Source organism: Phoenix dactylifera, chromosome 11 (genome assembly GCF_051530095.1).
Source record: "Phoenix dactylifera cultivar Ajwa chromosome 11, Ajwa_hap1_PhDact_Kaust_v1.1, whole genome shotgun sequence".
NCBI classification, from domain to species: domain Eukaryota; kingdom Viridiplantae; phylum Streptophyta; class Magnoliopsida; order Arecales; family Arecaceae; genus Phoenix; species Phoenix dactylifera.
The window spans coordinates 26,036,044-26,051,754 of NC_143200.1; the positions used below are offsets into that span (position 1 = coordinate 26,036,044).

General features: G+C 38.3%; 2 protein-coding genes across 2 annotated transcripts; both read right to left on the bottom strand.

The window, feature by feature from the left end:
• Nucleotides 1-1,021: 1,021 nt before the first annotated feature.
• Nucleotides 1,022-7,796, bottom strand: LOC103702288 (zinc finger CCCH domain-containing protein 14). Its single transcript, XM_008784639.5, has 3 exons — nt 7,579-7,796; nt 5,980-6,040; nt 1,022-2,088 (listed from the first exon to the last, which is right to left on the bottom strand). The coding sequence occupies exons 1-3, from the start codon at nt 7,649-7,651 to the stop codon at nt 1,332-1,334; spliced, it is 891 nt and encodes a 296-aa protein (XP_008782861.1). The 5' UTR covers nt 7,652-7,796; the 3' UTR covers nt 1,022-1,331.
• Nucleotides 7,797-10,991: 3,195 nt separating this feature from the next.
• Nucleotides 10,992-15,711, bottom strand: LOC103702289 (non-structural maintenance of chromosomes element 4 homolog A). The gene is made up of 7 exons (XM_008784640.6): nt 15,281-15,711; nt 15,126-15,206; nt 13,977-14,226; nt 13,704-13,794; nt 12,752-12,968; nt 12,561-12,652; nt 10,992-12,049 (listed from the first exon to the last, which is right to left on the bottom strand). The coding sequence occupies exons 1-7, from the start codon at nt 15,438-15,440 to the stop codon at nt 11,819-11,821; spliced, it is 1,122 nt and encodes a 373-aa protein (XP_008782862.3). The 5' UTR covers nt 15,441-15,711; the 3' UTR covers nt 10,992-11,818.

The following is a 15,711-nucleotide window of genomic DNA, read 5'->3' on the forward strand; positions in this document are numbered from 1 at the left end:
TCTTCTGATAGAGCCTTAAAGCGTCTAAGAAGCATTTTAACAAACACATCAAGAGCTGCTATTTCTGATATTTTAGTGAACATACCTAAGTAAATTAATCCATTACACTTTAAATCTGATTCTTTGAAAGAAAAAAAAAGGTCACAAAGCCACAAACATCAAGCAATCATAAATCATGATTACAAGCACATAAAACCAAAAAAAAATCATATGTTACCGCCCACCAAGTACAATGACACCAGAAAATCTTAACCTTGGAATCTAATACCTCTTATAAATCCAATGGTAGCCATAAAAAATATTTGTACGACGGAGTTATCAAACAAACATGAACTAATCATCACTTTTAATTTAAAAAATTGAAAATCCTTATTTATACAAGCTTCAAAGCACGAAAAGATCGGGAGGAGAAGAACGGTAAAGGAGAAATGAAGAAAAAGAGCAAAAACCTCCCTTTGATCAACCACCAAATAGTGATCCTACACCATTGTTCAATTAGCCCAAGGGCAATTTAACAATTAAATCTAAATGAATATTCAGTTTACTAAGTTTGACCTCAGGACTACGATATTTTCCTGAAAATGTAATGACCATTCTGTAATATTATTGAAAATAAAGGAATTGATGCAGAGAAATATAAGGCTGTCCATCCAAAATGCCCAAAACAGATTTAGAATATACGGAACCATGCCCTGCAAACGCAAGCCATACCCGCAAAACATATAGAAAAGAAAATGAAGTATAACAAGATGGTTGAATATGAATAAAGCCTACGGAAGCAGAAACAATGAAAACGCGCACATTCCGCATTAAGAAGCAGCACACCCTTGGTAACAAAAAAAATCGATACAAACTTCTTCGGAAAAGCCAATCACCGAGGTGCCAATGACGGAGACACAGGTTTGCTACTTTTTCTGCAAATAAAATGAGATGTGCATCATCCACCACACTCAGAAAACGAAGAGTACAACGGGTAACATATTCCCATCAAAAGAGCCAACATCCATTCACACACAATAAATATCCAAACCAATAAATGGTCGGCAACCACTACCAAACTATCAATACTTAACAATGACAGAGAATACCAGATTTAAAAAGATAGATGGTCCAAGCTTTTTCACTGTTCCTACCACCAATAGCTTACCGATAGTCTAGGGATCTAAAACACCTCAGCACAGTGCCATAGCAAATGAGACAATAAAAATGTCTAAAATAGTCATTCCACACATAAATGTCATCCGCTGCTACAAAAGCTTCTAAATCCAGTACCCACAAAGAAAAAGAAAAGAAGGCGAACCTATCAGAAAACCGCTCGTCACCGCAGCATCTCACGCAGTTCTGCGCAGCTCACTTGCCCCATGAGCGAAGTGGCACCGCTCACCGAAAGTGCAGGAACCCTTGGTAAAGTTCTCGCACAACTTAGTCTTATAGTTGTTACCAGGGCCACCAGGTGCTGCCCCAACTGGATTCTTCACTGGCATAGGGGTGTTAGAGCTAATATTGACAATCAACTCTCTGACCATACCGCTAGCATGTTTGATCTGATCAAAACTACCCTCCAGCTCAATGTTCCTCAAGTTGGGGTCTGACTCGTGATCTCGAATGGCCAGCCTGACCCCTGTGATGCGGCAAATCTGCTTGGTATTCACACCACCCTTCCCGATGATGGCACCTGCAAGAGACGCATCAACACTGATCTTGGCAGTGGCTGAGGCACCAAAGCTTGCCGTGGCTGGCATGCCAGCAGGCGGGGGAGGTTCAAGGCGGCCTGCCAGTCTTCCTCCCATTGGAGGTGGGATAGGACCATCATGGGATGCTGGGATGGGCCTGCCAAGCTCTCTTTCCCCATGGGCAAAATGGCACTTCTCCCCAAATCTGCATCCCTCTGCAGTGTTGTATTTGTTGCACATCTTGGTCTTGACAACAGGTCCAGGTGGGCCATCGGGGATCGCAGGAGGCAGCACAGGGTTTCTTGTAGGATGGACGGCTGGGTTGCCTAGATTGGTCATCTGTGCCACTGCCTGGATGCCACCAGGAACATAGTGCAGGAAATGACAACCCTCACCAAATGGGCAACCAGCAGTGCTGCATCATAAAAAGTTACTCAAATATCAGTTTTAAAACTCTGCTTACGGATACAACAAAAGCAATCAGATGCAATAATAGAAACTAAAGCCACATATAAATTCATGTGGTCATCAATGAAGCATGAAGAACTAATGCAAAAAGGAAGGGAAAAAAAGGAGAGAGAACCTTTACTTAAAGATTCAGCATAAATAAATTAAAGCTTATAATGTAAGAATAAGGGAAAGGAGAAGAAAGAAAAAAAGAGAGGAGACAGAACCTTCACGTACAGAAATTCAGAAAAGTATTGACACCTGACTTTAGCACTGAAATGCAAAACCTTTACATGATGTTACCACTTTATGAATTATCATTTCACACTATTGGCACGGGCTAAAGTAAAAGAACCACCCATATAAAATCTTCAGTGTCACATAACCGCACCATAGAATCCTCATGGGGCAACCTTCACATACAGAAATTCAGAAAAGTATTTACACCTGACTTTAGCACGGAAATGCAAAACCCTTACATGATGTTACCACTTTATGAATTATCATTTCACACTATTGGCACAGGCTGAAGTAAAAGAACCACACATCCAAAATCTTCAGTGTCACATCACTGCAGTATATAATCCTCTGTACGAGAATATTTATTTTTTAAAAAAGGGAGAGAAATATGCATGCCAGTGCCTACTGTTATTATCACGTTGAGGATTACGACCAGATAGATACAACCTATTGGATTGGATCTAACCAATGTATCTTGAGTAACAAGACTTCCGGAGAGTGACACCATCCCAAAGAGTGGAAAAATGGAACTGAACTGAAAAACACCACAGAGTCCCCAGAAACAGATCATCTCAAGCTCACATTGCAGGTTAGTAGGCACCTTGTTTGCACCATGCAGCAAATTGGCAACACTAAATCAGGTTTAATGCAGCCACTAAATCATGAAAGCTTTATAAAAGAAACTTGCTATGACTCATTATAGAGAATTTTTCCTTGCATTATGAGATCAATAAGCATGAAGGGAACTCACAAGATTATTCATCAATGAAGCACTTTGCAAGATATCCCATAAGCTCAGTCATTTCAACATAACATCTTTCTACATTGACAATGTTGCTCTTGTTCACCAATATTATCAATAATATCATTCATGTCCCCAGACACAATCATAAACACAACTCAATTTGCCAAATACAAGGTTCCATTAATCATTGTACTTTCTAAATAGACAGTGATTTTTTCTTCAAATTAAGCACGTAAGTTTCACTTAAGGATTTGTGCAGAAGCATCTGTAATTCTTGCGCAGCATATCAACAACAAGAGAACAACAGAGAGTGTTTGGCTACGCAAAAATCTGAGTGGATTTTTCTATAATGATGTTTTAATTTAAAACACCAGGAAGCAGTGGAATTACACGTATAGATAGGAACACATTTCTATATTTTAGAACATATATTGCATCGACTGTAAGAATTACTATTCCTTTTGAAGACATGGAAGTATATGTTTTGTATTGCAAAATATAAAATTGAAACATATTTCAATATGTTAGAACAAATATTGCATTTTCTGTAAGAATTACTATTCCTTATGGAAGACTTGGTAGTATATGTTTAGTATTGCAAAATATACAATTGAACCATACACAAAGTTGAATATATGTAAGACTCCTTATTTCATTCAAGGGATTGCCCACTCCCAAACTTTCTCAATCTCTAAGTTGCCTGAACCAACAAAATGCCAGTTCATACCACACATCTATCAACAATCAACACATTCTTTAGTATGTCTAAGAATACCATACTTGCTAAGATGGATCAAATACAATAACGAATACTCAAAACATGGCCACTTACCAGTAAGATCAATTAACAGTAGCTACATGCTGAAAATATAAATTTACCAAGCCAATTAAAGCATGCTACTCCCATACCTCATAAGCATGTGGATCATATTCCATCAGAAAGTTATAACGTTCCTTTCCTAACCTTTCCAATCTTTAAGTTTATTATCTTCATCGTCATTTGGCTAAACCATTAAATACTTATTAGTAGGCAGGTTCCATTAATTTTTTTTTTTGATACAACGGCCGCTCATACCACTCTAGCATGGGTGCAGCCAGCAGAATCAAGAAAGAGAAGATGACAAAGCACTGGAGGAGCGAACCCCTAACAAGACCAGAGGACCTCTCCAGAATGCTGGGCAGCAAACGAGGCGACCCAGTCAGCTTTCCTGTTCGCCTCCCGATATACATGCACGGCCATGTTCCATTACTTCACAAAGAACATTACATATGTATAGGATATCATGATTCTGCATATGCTCAGATGTTTGATATTTTTGGTGATTAAAGCATGGCTATTTACCAAAGAGCAATTTAAGGTAGCCCACATGCAACGAATACATACTTTTCGAACCAATCTTAGCACACTAATTGTTTACTCATAATGTGATGGATGTGAACAGAATGATACCCAAAGAGTTATAGCAAAGACATGAGAGCAAAACAATATGCGAAAGATGAAATCAAAATAGAACAATTTATGATCATACAAAGTGAACAGCTGTCTCCCAACACAGTCTGAAAACTATTAGGGGCTGCTAGTATTCTATAGGTAAACAAGAATTTTTGATACATGTTGAATACAAGAAATCTTTGGGTGCCACTCAAACAAGACCAGACTAAGACTAGCTGTAAGACAAGTCTAAAGTTGGGAACAGAATCCAAGACCGTGAGTCCACACTTCTCATCAACACCAAGCACAGAACATATAATATTGCATCATATTTCAATAATACTTAACCACCTTTAGTTGGCTCAAAAAAATCATCATAATTAGCAAACAAATAATCATATCGCAGCACTTGTATGAGAAAAACTTCTCATTAAATTTTACCACTATATTTTTTCAAGATATTGCCAATTTTATTCTGATTGTAAAAGGATCAATTCTGCTAAACAAACCAGTGAAGTCCTTAACATCACAATTTCATAGGTATCTGCATTCGATGCTATCAATTCTGCCAACATGTCATGCAAGAATCCCCGCTCAAATTATCATCACCCATCTGTTTAAAATATGAACATCAAACATACATTTCATTTTTCAACACTATAATCCTCAGAAGAAATTTTCCCTTGAGAATCATCAGCAGTGCATGACAACAGAATTTCCAGTTCTAGAACAAGCATTTTTATTCATATCACCTGCCTTTGTACAACTCAATAGGTCCACAAATAAATTATCCCAATTGCTTTTCTATATTTCTACTCTTTCAACCAAGCATAATTTTAAAGTTATTTTGTTTAAAATTTTTATTGATTTTAGCCAAGTTTCTTCTCAGAATATTTTTAGGTCTTAACCATAAACTATATTAAATATCACCTGAGATCAGGAAAAAGATATACAAAATAATTGGATGTTCGTGTTACAAAGCAATACTAAATTTTCATCAAAAGCAATATAACATCAAATCCAACTAACAGTTATTTAGTAAAAGTCAACATGACTAGCAAAAATAAATAGGCAAATTGAGAATAATATACATATATACTAAAAAAAACAACTATAACTAATCTGAAAAATAAATGAAACAATGCTACAAATATAACCATTATTTAACAAATTCATTTCGTATTGTAATTGCCATGAAGTTGCATATAGCTTGGGCAATTTTGATAGCCAAAAGAAGTGTTGTGGCTTCCCAATTTACCCTGTTCAATGTTGTTAACTTGATTAGAGCACATGAACCTGTATCACAATCTTAAATGCCTGATTCATTAGCATTAAAACCACTACTTTAGGGAAAACATCTTTTTTTCCAATTAGATATAAAATTGCAGAAAAAATAAAGGTTGCTATTATGATGTTGATTTTAGATAAGTTAAGATTAGAACCTGAAAAACTTGGTGCAAGGCTTCGATTTGCTTCCTAGACCAGATTGGAACGACTCCGTTTCTGTTACATGACATTAATTATGTGTTCTCAGTTACAATCCTGTTAATTTACTAATCTTCATTGTTCAAGTACATATTAAGAATATTAAAACCATTTCAATAAACGTGAAGATTAACAAAACACCCAGTAAAGCTTTTCATAAAAAGGTGCAATTACAACTATCTTCTAACAAAACAAGTAATCCATAAAAGTATGATTACACTTTAAGGCACCACTTCATGATAGCTCTAGCATCTTCACTAAGAACAAAATCACAACTCAACCCATTCTATTGCATATATATATATTTCCCACAATAGACTAATGTTAGAAACAAATATACTAAGAAACCATCATGAAAGCAATGTACTTTGTGGAATATTGCACAGGGGATGAAAGCTGATTAAACATCACAGGACACTAATAAAACCCTCAAGCATTGCAAAACCCTACTTACCGCATACTAAATCAACATAAAAATATAAATGTTGTCCTTTTGAGACGGTTCAAATGAAAGCATGTGCAGAATGAAAAAAAGAAAAAATCTTTCCACTGATTTTTTTTTCAAATTACCAGAACAAAAAATAGAAACTCATAGGAAAACATCATTTTAAATCATTTATAAGTTCATCCAAGTTTCCCCTTTCTCAGGCGTCTGACAATCGTCATCAGCTTTTGCTGCATCAAATGAACTAATAAAAGGCACAGAAAAGTACAGCTAAAGCAGATAATTCATTAGTAAAAAAAACCAATATCTTTACTAAAAATACACTCTAAATTGCCAAGATGGCAGCTCAACTCTAACAAACATTCTTCGGTTAATAACCAGTGATCATGTTTTTGATGCAGTAAAGATCCCAAACAATAAGTTTTATTTAAAAGTATTGTATTCTTGTGAAGAAAAAAACAGAAAGAAAAAGGCGAGCAGCACTCAAATCTCTACAGATCAATATCGTGTTCTAAGAAAATAAACCATTATTATCTTACGCATAAAAGCTCTCTAAACAAAGCCATCAGCATGCAATCTCAACCATAGTGTTTTGGTGGATGACAGAAATTATACTATGGAGCATAGGGTTTTTCTATATGTTCGTCCAACATCATGATATTGGCTCTAGATCCCACAACTAGATTACAACGATATTTTATACTCCCAGATACAATAATATGCAATCGATATCAGACGAAACACGACCAAGAAACCTAGGAAATCCGCTCTCTCAATAAGCTGCCACGAGACCGTTCGTACAAGCCAAAGAAATATAGCAGATCAGGAAACGCCGTTCGAACTAATCGGTGGAACTAGCAAATCAATCAAACCTAAAATCTTCCCCAGATGAAACAACCAGATGGCCACTACGCACAAAGAAGAAAGATCTCTACATGATGTTGAGCTCCTAGATCTGACTACGAGCTAAAAAGAACCGAATCTTGAACCCTAGAAATCCCGGCCGCCTCGAACAAGCTACCTCCAGATCCCTCGCGGTTCCAACAGAATCCCAAAGATCCAAGAGACGTCAACGGAGAAGCGAGGAACGAAAACCCTATGTCCAACTTACCCTTTAGTCGCTTCTGCCCAGCGGCGCCTCCGTTCACGGCCTCCGGCCTCCCCCTCTTGCGAGCTGTTTCCATGGAGACAAAGAGATCAGGACTGCCAAGAAGCACAATAACACGGAAAGAAATCAGCAAGCCCCTGGCGAGGAGATCGTAGGAAGAGGACTGGAGAAAAACCCTAGCTAGGGTTTGCAGCTGAGGAAACGGCCCAGCCTCAAAACAAGGGAGGAGAATAGAAAGGTGGGGTGGAGATATTTATAGGGAGGACGTCAAGGATCGGACTTAAATTTGGTTTATTGGGGGGCTTGGGCTCCGCGCGGCAAAAGATTGAGGCAAGCGTCGAAGGGCTCGGTGGGTTTAAAAGGGACACGGGAAATTATGAAATAACGAAAATGCCCTTCACGAGGGCACCTCTATTCTCAGGCGGTGACGAGAGCCATCACGGGTGAGAGGCGGTGCGAAGAGGTTTACGAGAGAGCACGCACGTGACTTCTGGTTGGCCGTTTTTGCGGGCCCCAGTAGGCTCACCAACTTAGGCCCATTATGAAGTTTTGGCCCAAATTAGGACCAATTGTAAACAATCAAACAATAAGACTCTGCTATTTGCTGGATGTTCATGTAGGTACCTTCATGTCAGGTTAGTATTTTGCAATTTACGTTGGACTCAAATCAATCTCCATTCAATCTAAGTGTGACAGCCACTTTGTCACGAATACAACAATACAAGAAGACAGTTGAATTATTGCTCTCTCAGCATCCTACTTACTGCTAGGGATGGGATGGTGAGATTATTTACGCTACATATCAAGAACATTTGTTAGGTTGCAAGCAAAGAGGCTTGTAAAAAGGGTAATGCTATTTAGTCTAACTTCGATATCCAATGAATTCTTTTTATAGAGGCCTTGTGTTTGTCAAACAGTTGTTTGTGTACAATACTAATTCCCTTGTGCCATGTGTAATGCCGGTTATGTACAAAATTTTTGGTGATAGGTTTCGACCTCATAGCATTTTTCTCATAGTAGTACAAGCCAAAGGCATGATTCGACCCAATGCTAAGTGGTAATGGGTTAGAAACTTAAAAGGATCAAACTTCATCGAGAGCCTTTTTTGAGCAATGGGCCATAATTAAACTGAAATTTCTGCAGAATTTGTAACTTTGATAACTTATTTGTATATAGTCCATATTAACCCAACAGCCTTTATGGGTCTTTTTTTTTCCTTCATACTAGCAAAGGATGCTGGCATGATAACATTGAGCTAAGATTTAACTCATATTAGCTGTGGACTATACAGACTAGGACTTAGGCAGATCAAATAGGTTGGATTCTTACAGGATATTCACGGAGGAATGCTCGAGCAAATATTCTTTTAGGCTTGCTTCGCTCGAAGGGGCATCGGGTTGTGATTCGTATAAGTGCATCAACACTGACCCCATCCTCTTCAAACCACCAACCAATATTAAAGAAGAATGACAACCATTTAGTTCTCAGAAGATTGTAAGGTAAATCGAGCTCGTCAATCGTGGACGGAAGATGATTTGTGGTTGATTATGTTTTAGCGTTCATGGAAGGCTTGGAACGCAAGTGTGTCTGAACCTCAAAGGCATCAAATCACCACTGCTGGTACGGTGGTATTTTGAGAGAATTTTCTTAAATAGAATAATATTCAATTAAACATTTAGTGTTCCACTTCTTTAAGGAGCATGGATATTTCACGCTTCCTTTTGCTCTCTTTTTTTTTTTTTTCCTTGTTCGTAGACAGACCTCTTCACTGTTCTTTGTATTTTCGGAAAAGCATGACCAACCTTAGAAAATCTCCTTTTTTTTTATAGAAAAAAGGGGAAGGAGGGAGGAAGGGACAAGCCCACCTCCGCGTAGCAGCTTCCACTGGGCTCCCACCCCACCAGGAGAAGGTTCGATGCGGGCAGAAATGACCGTATTGCCGGCCGGTTTTACTCATACTCTCTCCATCCGTGGGCCCGATCTGGTTATCCCTCTAGGCTCCGACACGAATACCACGTGTGAGTACGTCACATCTGGTATTACTGAAGCTTCTAGCAGAGCGATACGCCCTTCCAGACTCCGTGTCCGAGCAGGGAGCATGTGGTTTCCACAATTTAATCGACGTCCGTGCGTTTCGATTTCGGAACCACTTATTTGGAAGTAAAGCCACGCTCCCACCAGGCTACCATCTCAGTGGCTCAAAAAATTCTTTTCACAAACACACGTGAAGTGAACGATGGCAATGGCCGACAAAGACATGACTAGGAGGCGGCATGCAAGCCTCAATGAAGAGCTGCAAAGTCCAATAATACTTATGATAAGAAGATGAATAAAACAGAACTTGTCTATAATGAGCTCATGCAAGTAGGTACATCAAACGTCACCCATGCCTTTGAAGTGGCCCCTCCTTGAAAAAAGATGGATGATTTGCGCAAGCTACAGTCCAACGATGCTCGTTTGCACCCAAACACGGCCCTGCATAGTGATTGTGAAAGGTAATAAGCCTTTCTGATCCTGTGAGTAGTCTAGAAAATAATTTCTAAGCTTAGAATACTTAGAGAAATGCAACCAAAAAAAAAAAAAAAGCAATGACAAAATGTTTGATTTCAAAGTTGTTTTAAGAAGCTTGCCAAGTGGATTCCAAAAATCAGTAATAATTTTCAAAAAAAATCCAATGGTTTCAAAAAACGAAAAAGGCAAAGCAAAAATATCAATCCCCAAAAGAAGTCCGCTTTTCAAAACATTTTAAAACCAAAAGGAAGTTTCCTCAGTGGAGTCAAAATCTTTACAAAAAAGAAACACAGGGAGAGAATAAGTTCTACTCAGTAAAATCAAAATCCATTTCAAAAAAAAAAAATTATAACTTCCCCTTAATAACATCAAATTTTGCTCAGCAGAAGTAGTAGAAGCAAAACTTTCCCAAAATTTAAAAAATACATAAATATAATTTCCTTTCACAACAAAGTTCAAAAATCTCCCAAATAGAGCCAAAATTATCAAAAATTTACAAAATTATTCATATTTACAAGAAAAATCTAAAATTATTCAAAACCCTTGAAAAAATTGCATTACTTCTGAAAAGGCCCAAGAAAAAAAAATCCCTTAAGAAAGCCCTAACAAGCTAGCAGACATTCTTATGTCCACAAGAAGAGCTTACTATTTGCTAAATGTTTTGGTTAGCTTCCTCATATCTTGATCGACACTGATATTGGATGAGTAGTACTTTTTCAGGATTGCCTCAATTTCTTTCGGCTTTCAAATTCCCCTCCCCAAGCCACAATATGGCATGCATCTGTCTTCTCCACCATAGTTCAAGCAACAGTTAAACGTAACCCACATACGAGGATCGCATTCTATGTTAAACTGCTGGAAGTCACAATAAAAGCACAGCTTGGAAGGCTTCGGTTGACACCAATACCAATATTTGAATATTGCACTCCCTCAATCCTGGCTAGATTAGTAGATTTTCACTTATGGTAGTTCCAAAAACAAGTAATAAAAGCATGGTTTGAGTGCAGTCAGATTTAAATGCAAAGTAGTCACAATACATTCCAACAGACAGTTGGACACAGTTTGAACATATAGTCAACGCAGTCAGTTTAAGTCGTCTCATTACTCAAAACCCACCAAAGATATGAAATAAGACCGTTGCTTACCCCTCAATTTAGCATGAAAAAAAAATAGGAAGCTATTCACACTCTATTTTGAAATAGGATGGCTTAATTTGAACCAACATCCATCCAATCTAGTTAAACCAAATCATATAAACGAAAGTATGAAACTTAATGGCCTTCCCAGGTAAGGCACTAGCAAGTCACTGTTAAACCAAATCATATAAATGAAAGCATGAAACTTGATAGCCTTCCCAGATAAAGCACCAACAAGTGACTCCAAACTAAAATTTAAATAGACTATGAAAAACCTTTAACAAGAAACTTGTAGTTGCTTTGTCCCTCCAGGTTGCAGTAGAACAGTATTAGCAACCATTGCCAAAAAAGGAACATAGACTCTCACTGCATGAATTACACCATCTAATGCACCAAGAGAATGCTAATATAGATATACAAATTAACAACTTCCCAGGACACCAAAGCAAATGATACTAATCCTGAGTGCTGCATCCCCTTGAAAGATTACATACATTAATAAGGTTCACCTCTAACTGGAGTCAGCTTCTGCAAATGTACTATTGTATAGATGGCCACAAAAAATTGATTGGGTAAAACATGATCAGGCATCTGTCTCAACCAAGACAGAGACGCTTACCTTTTTGACTTCCACCAAAAGTATTTTCTGGTGAGTAATCAAAGAGTGATTGCTCATGCAAGACCAAGCCATGGTTCCGCGTTAACTTTCTGATCTGCGTTGCAGCTGCAGCAGACTCAGAATCATCATGGGCTGAGGTGCCTGGTGTACTCATGCCTCTCCTATGTGGCATCAACTCCTCGCCAATGGTAACAGTATCCATCATCAACTGTAAATCACAATACAAGAATGATGAAGAGGCCACTAAAAGAAAAAAGAAACTGATGACCCCGTAAATATAATTAGGAACAAAAGAATTTGATTACATATCATAGCTATAGGTCAACAATGTCAAGACATCCCACCATGAACATACTAAATCAGGACAGTTGTATTAATGGCACAATGAATCAAATTAACTAAACAGGCATTACTGCAAAAACTGCAACAGGCTTTTACAGTTTCAGGAATTTTGTTACTTTGAGCATTTCACAACCTGATAACAAAGTATTCAAATAAAAAATGACAAAGACCAGAAGAGTAATAGACCAGCTGGGGTTTTGCTGTTATTGTTTTCTAGCAAAGTGTTTTGCTTGAGAAATACTTAAGACAAATAACATATACAATGAATTAGACTACCAAAATGTCTTACCATACTTTAATAAATAACAAAACATTTGGAATGAATTGGGTAAGAAAGATGGAGACTGTCACTGAATAAAATAGTTCCCAATACATACCTTCCAATCCTTACAATCGAATCTGAAGACAAAATGGGTGTAGGAAACATTGCCAGAGGTTACTGCAGTTGCTGAAGGAGCATTTCTTGGAGCTAGTACACAAAATCATAACCACATTCATTAGCATTATTGCAACAGAATATTGGATACAGCTCAAGAGAATAACAGGCATTCCAAGAGGAGAAACTTACAGACTAGGTGATGCCCACTTTCGTTCACGATAATTTCAGCTCTGCCATCTTTCACTAGAAACGAGAGAGCAAATATGTTCTCTACAGTCTGTGCAAAAGACGTTCTGTTCAGGACCAGATTTTCAAGCCTTACACTTTTCTTCTTTCTCAAGATATCAAACATAGTCGACATATTCCTGTCAGTATCTGTTTTTGCTTCAGACTCGCTATCAGCAAGCTGTACACAATCAAAAATAAAAACCATTTCGAACGATATGGCATTTAAAGGTGACATCAAAAATTGAACAGAATTGTGGTATTGAAAGAGAAAAGGTCATTCAGAGGCACTTCAACTAGACTACCAATATGCTCTCCAACATGCTTGCCCCTCATAGTATTTCCCTGAATTTTATGCGACATAGGATGATAACTTCACAGGTATTGCTTATAAAAAGAATTCAGGAATATTTCTATGCATTTGAACATGTGAAATAACTACCGGCTCTTTTGGGCCATTATATGTGACGGAAACTATCATTAACCCAAGTATACGTGACTTCTTGTGACCCCACAGTTTGATGTGTATCAACCACAAGCACAAAAGAAAACACAAACAGAAGAATAGCTTACTGTAAGGCAGGATGGATAAAGATGGTCAAAGAAACAGCATTAATCAAGATCATACTAAAACCTGGATTTCAGTTTCTGACTAAGCAAAACCTGAAATAAACAGAACAGGGAACCAAAGCAAGATTTAAGTTTTATTTTTTACAAGGCCACTGGAGTCAAGGATCAACTATTATTTGAACAGTTATAATATCAAAAGAACTATAATTTGAACAACAGCTACTTCCTGAACAAAGGAACACCACAATGATCATTTTCGCAAGTGACGGACATGTTTCATAGAAAAAGACTAGAACATCAAACTTTTGACACAAACTTTTAAGGCATCTAGGGAACAGATACTGACCACTTGGGGAAGAGTACTTTCAGTTGGCCTTGTCCGCTTTCTGTGAACCCCAGCCTTCCGGTGTTTCATTTTAGTATTCATGGGACCAACCCTGGCATAATAAATGACAAGATAAAAGTAGATAGAATTGCACATGTACACAGTAATTAATCTACTTAGATACTGTTTCAAAGTCCAAGCCAACAGACTAAATCCACCAAAAGAGAGAGAAAGAAACAGCAAAATATTCACAACACAAATTACTTAATCAAGAGGGTCGGGAAGATTCTTTACATAGTGCAGCATCCAGGGAGTTCCATGAAAATGTCAGAGACAGCAAGACCAACATCCACCCAGGAAAGCATGTTGGGAGCACTATCAAAATTTTCTCCTCCACCTTGTTGCCCAAAGTTCCGTAGCATTGCAGTTACAAAATCAGAAGGGGTTACTCCTCCTATTGATTGAGACCTGACAGATGCTGCCAAGGTGTTGATTATGTCTAATAAAGCCTCTGCATCAGCCACTTGTTCCCTAGGCTTCTGAACTGTGACCACAGTAAATGAACGAGAATAATGAGTAACTCTGGGAGTTAGCAGAGCAGAAAACTAGATCAAATAGAAGCATCAAAGACGTATGATAGCAGGAAGAAGCCAGGGAAGTAATAATGATTCTTGATTTCATCTCAAGCACAACAATAATGAAGTGTAGCAGCTATGAGTAAACAACAATCAGACTGTTCCCTCAATTCTTGGCAACATTCTAATTGATTAAACTTCAAATAATGTAGAGTAGGGTCATCACCTAAAATTGAATGAAAGAAAAAGGAAAAAAATGCATGCCGGGTCAGGATATTCTTTACGGAAATAAGCTCTAATAAGAATATTTTCTGCTGAATATCCCAGCATAGCATAACAGAAAAGACTAGCTCAAACACTGCTGTACCATTAAGCTGGCAGAGCAGTAGCCAAACATCTGTAATTCTAAATTCTGAGTCAAATCAGTGCAGTCGCTCTATAAAGCATACAACTAGGATCACTGAATCACTCAATAATAGTAATATGAAGTGTCCATAAATCACCAGTGCCGTATAAATAAGCCTAACATCTGCTGCTAAAATGTTGGCAGTACAGCTGAATTCTGATCATAACTGCAGTGGTTACAACAGATCAACAGTATTGTTACAATTGATTTCTCCTCCAGGGTAAGCCATATCTGATTTCTAATATCACCCATGCATCAACATTCCAATAAATTACAACCACCGTGAAATTATGATCGAAGAAAAACCAGTTTTCGGTGATAGTCTCAGACAAGTATATCAAGTTTGAAAGTTTTCGAACACAATTTTCCAACTTTACACAAAATTTTCCGACGGATATAAATAAAGAACACGACAACTAGGCGTAAAAACGTTGATTTTTCAGATAATTTACAAGAATTTACCGAGAAGATGGAGGCTTTCCACTTCGGTGATGATGGACGTAAACTTCTCCATGTCCACCCTCGCAAGATCCTCTCTTTTGTCTGCAAACCATAAAAGAAGAAGACAATCAAATAAGAGGAAAGATTCGTTCGGAACCGCTTAGGTTAATCCATACCGCTGATGAGATTCTTGACGGCCAGATAACGAGACCGGAGGATGCGACGATCTGTCGCGCCTTGCTCTACCGGCTCGCCGTTGCTGCTCTCCCCTGGCTCTCTAATCTCCTTCCCCGCCCCGCTTCTCGTTCCAGACTCCCGTTGCACCGACCTCGCCATGGGTTCTACGGCAAGAAACCCTGATTATGAAATTTAACGCACCCTGGCCCTGAGATCGCCTCGTGAGAAGGGCGATGCAGTCGGGGATTCTTGGAAATCTAGCGCTCGAGAGCTTTTTATCTCGATGGAGATCCCAATGGGCGGGCCAAAACCTGAGAGCTGGAGGGGAAGAAGCCAAGAAGGCGAGGAGTTGGGGTTTTGAGGGAGAGAACTAGAGGGAGATGGCGACCAGGGCCGTTTAGCCCTTCGAGTACGGAAACATTTTGAGTTC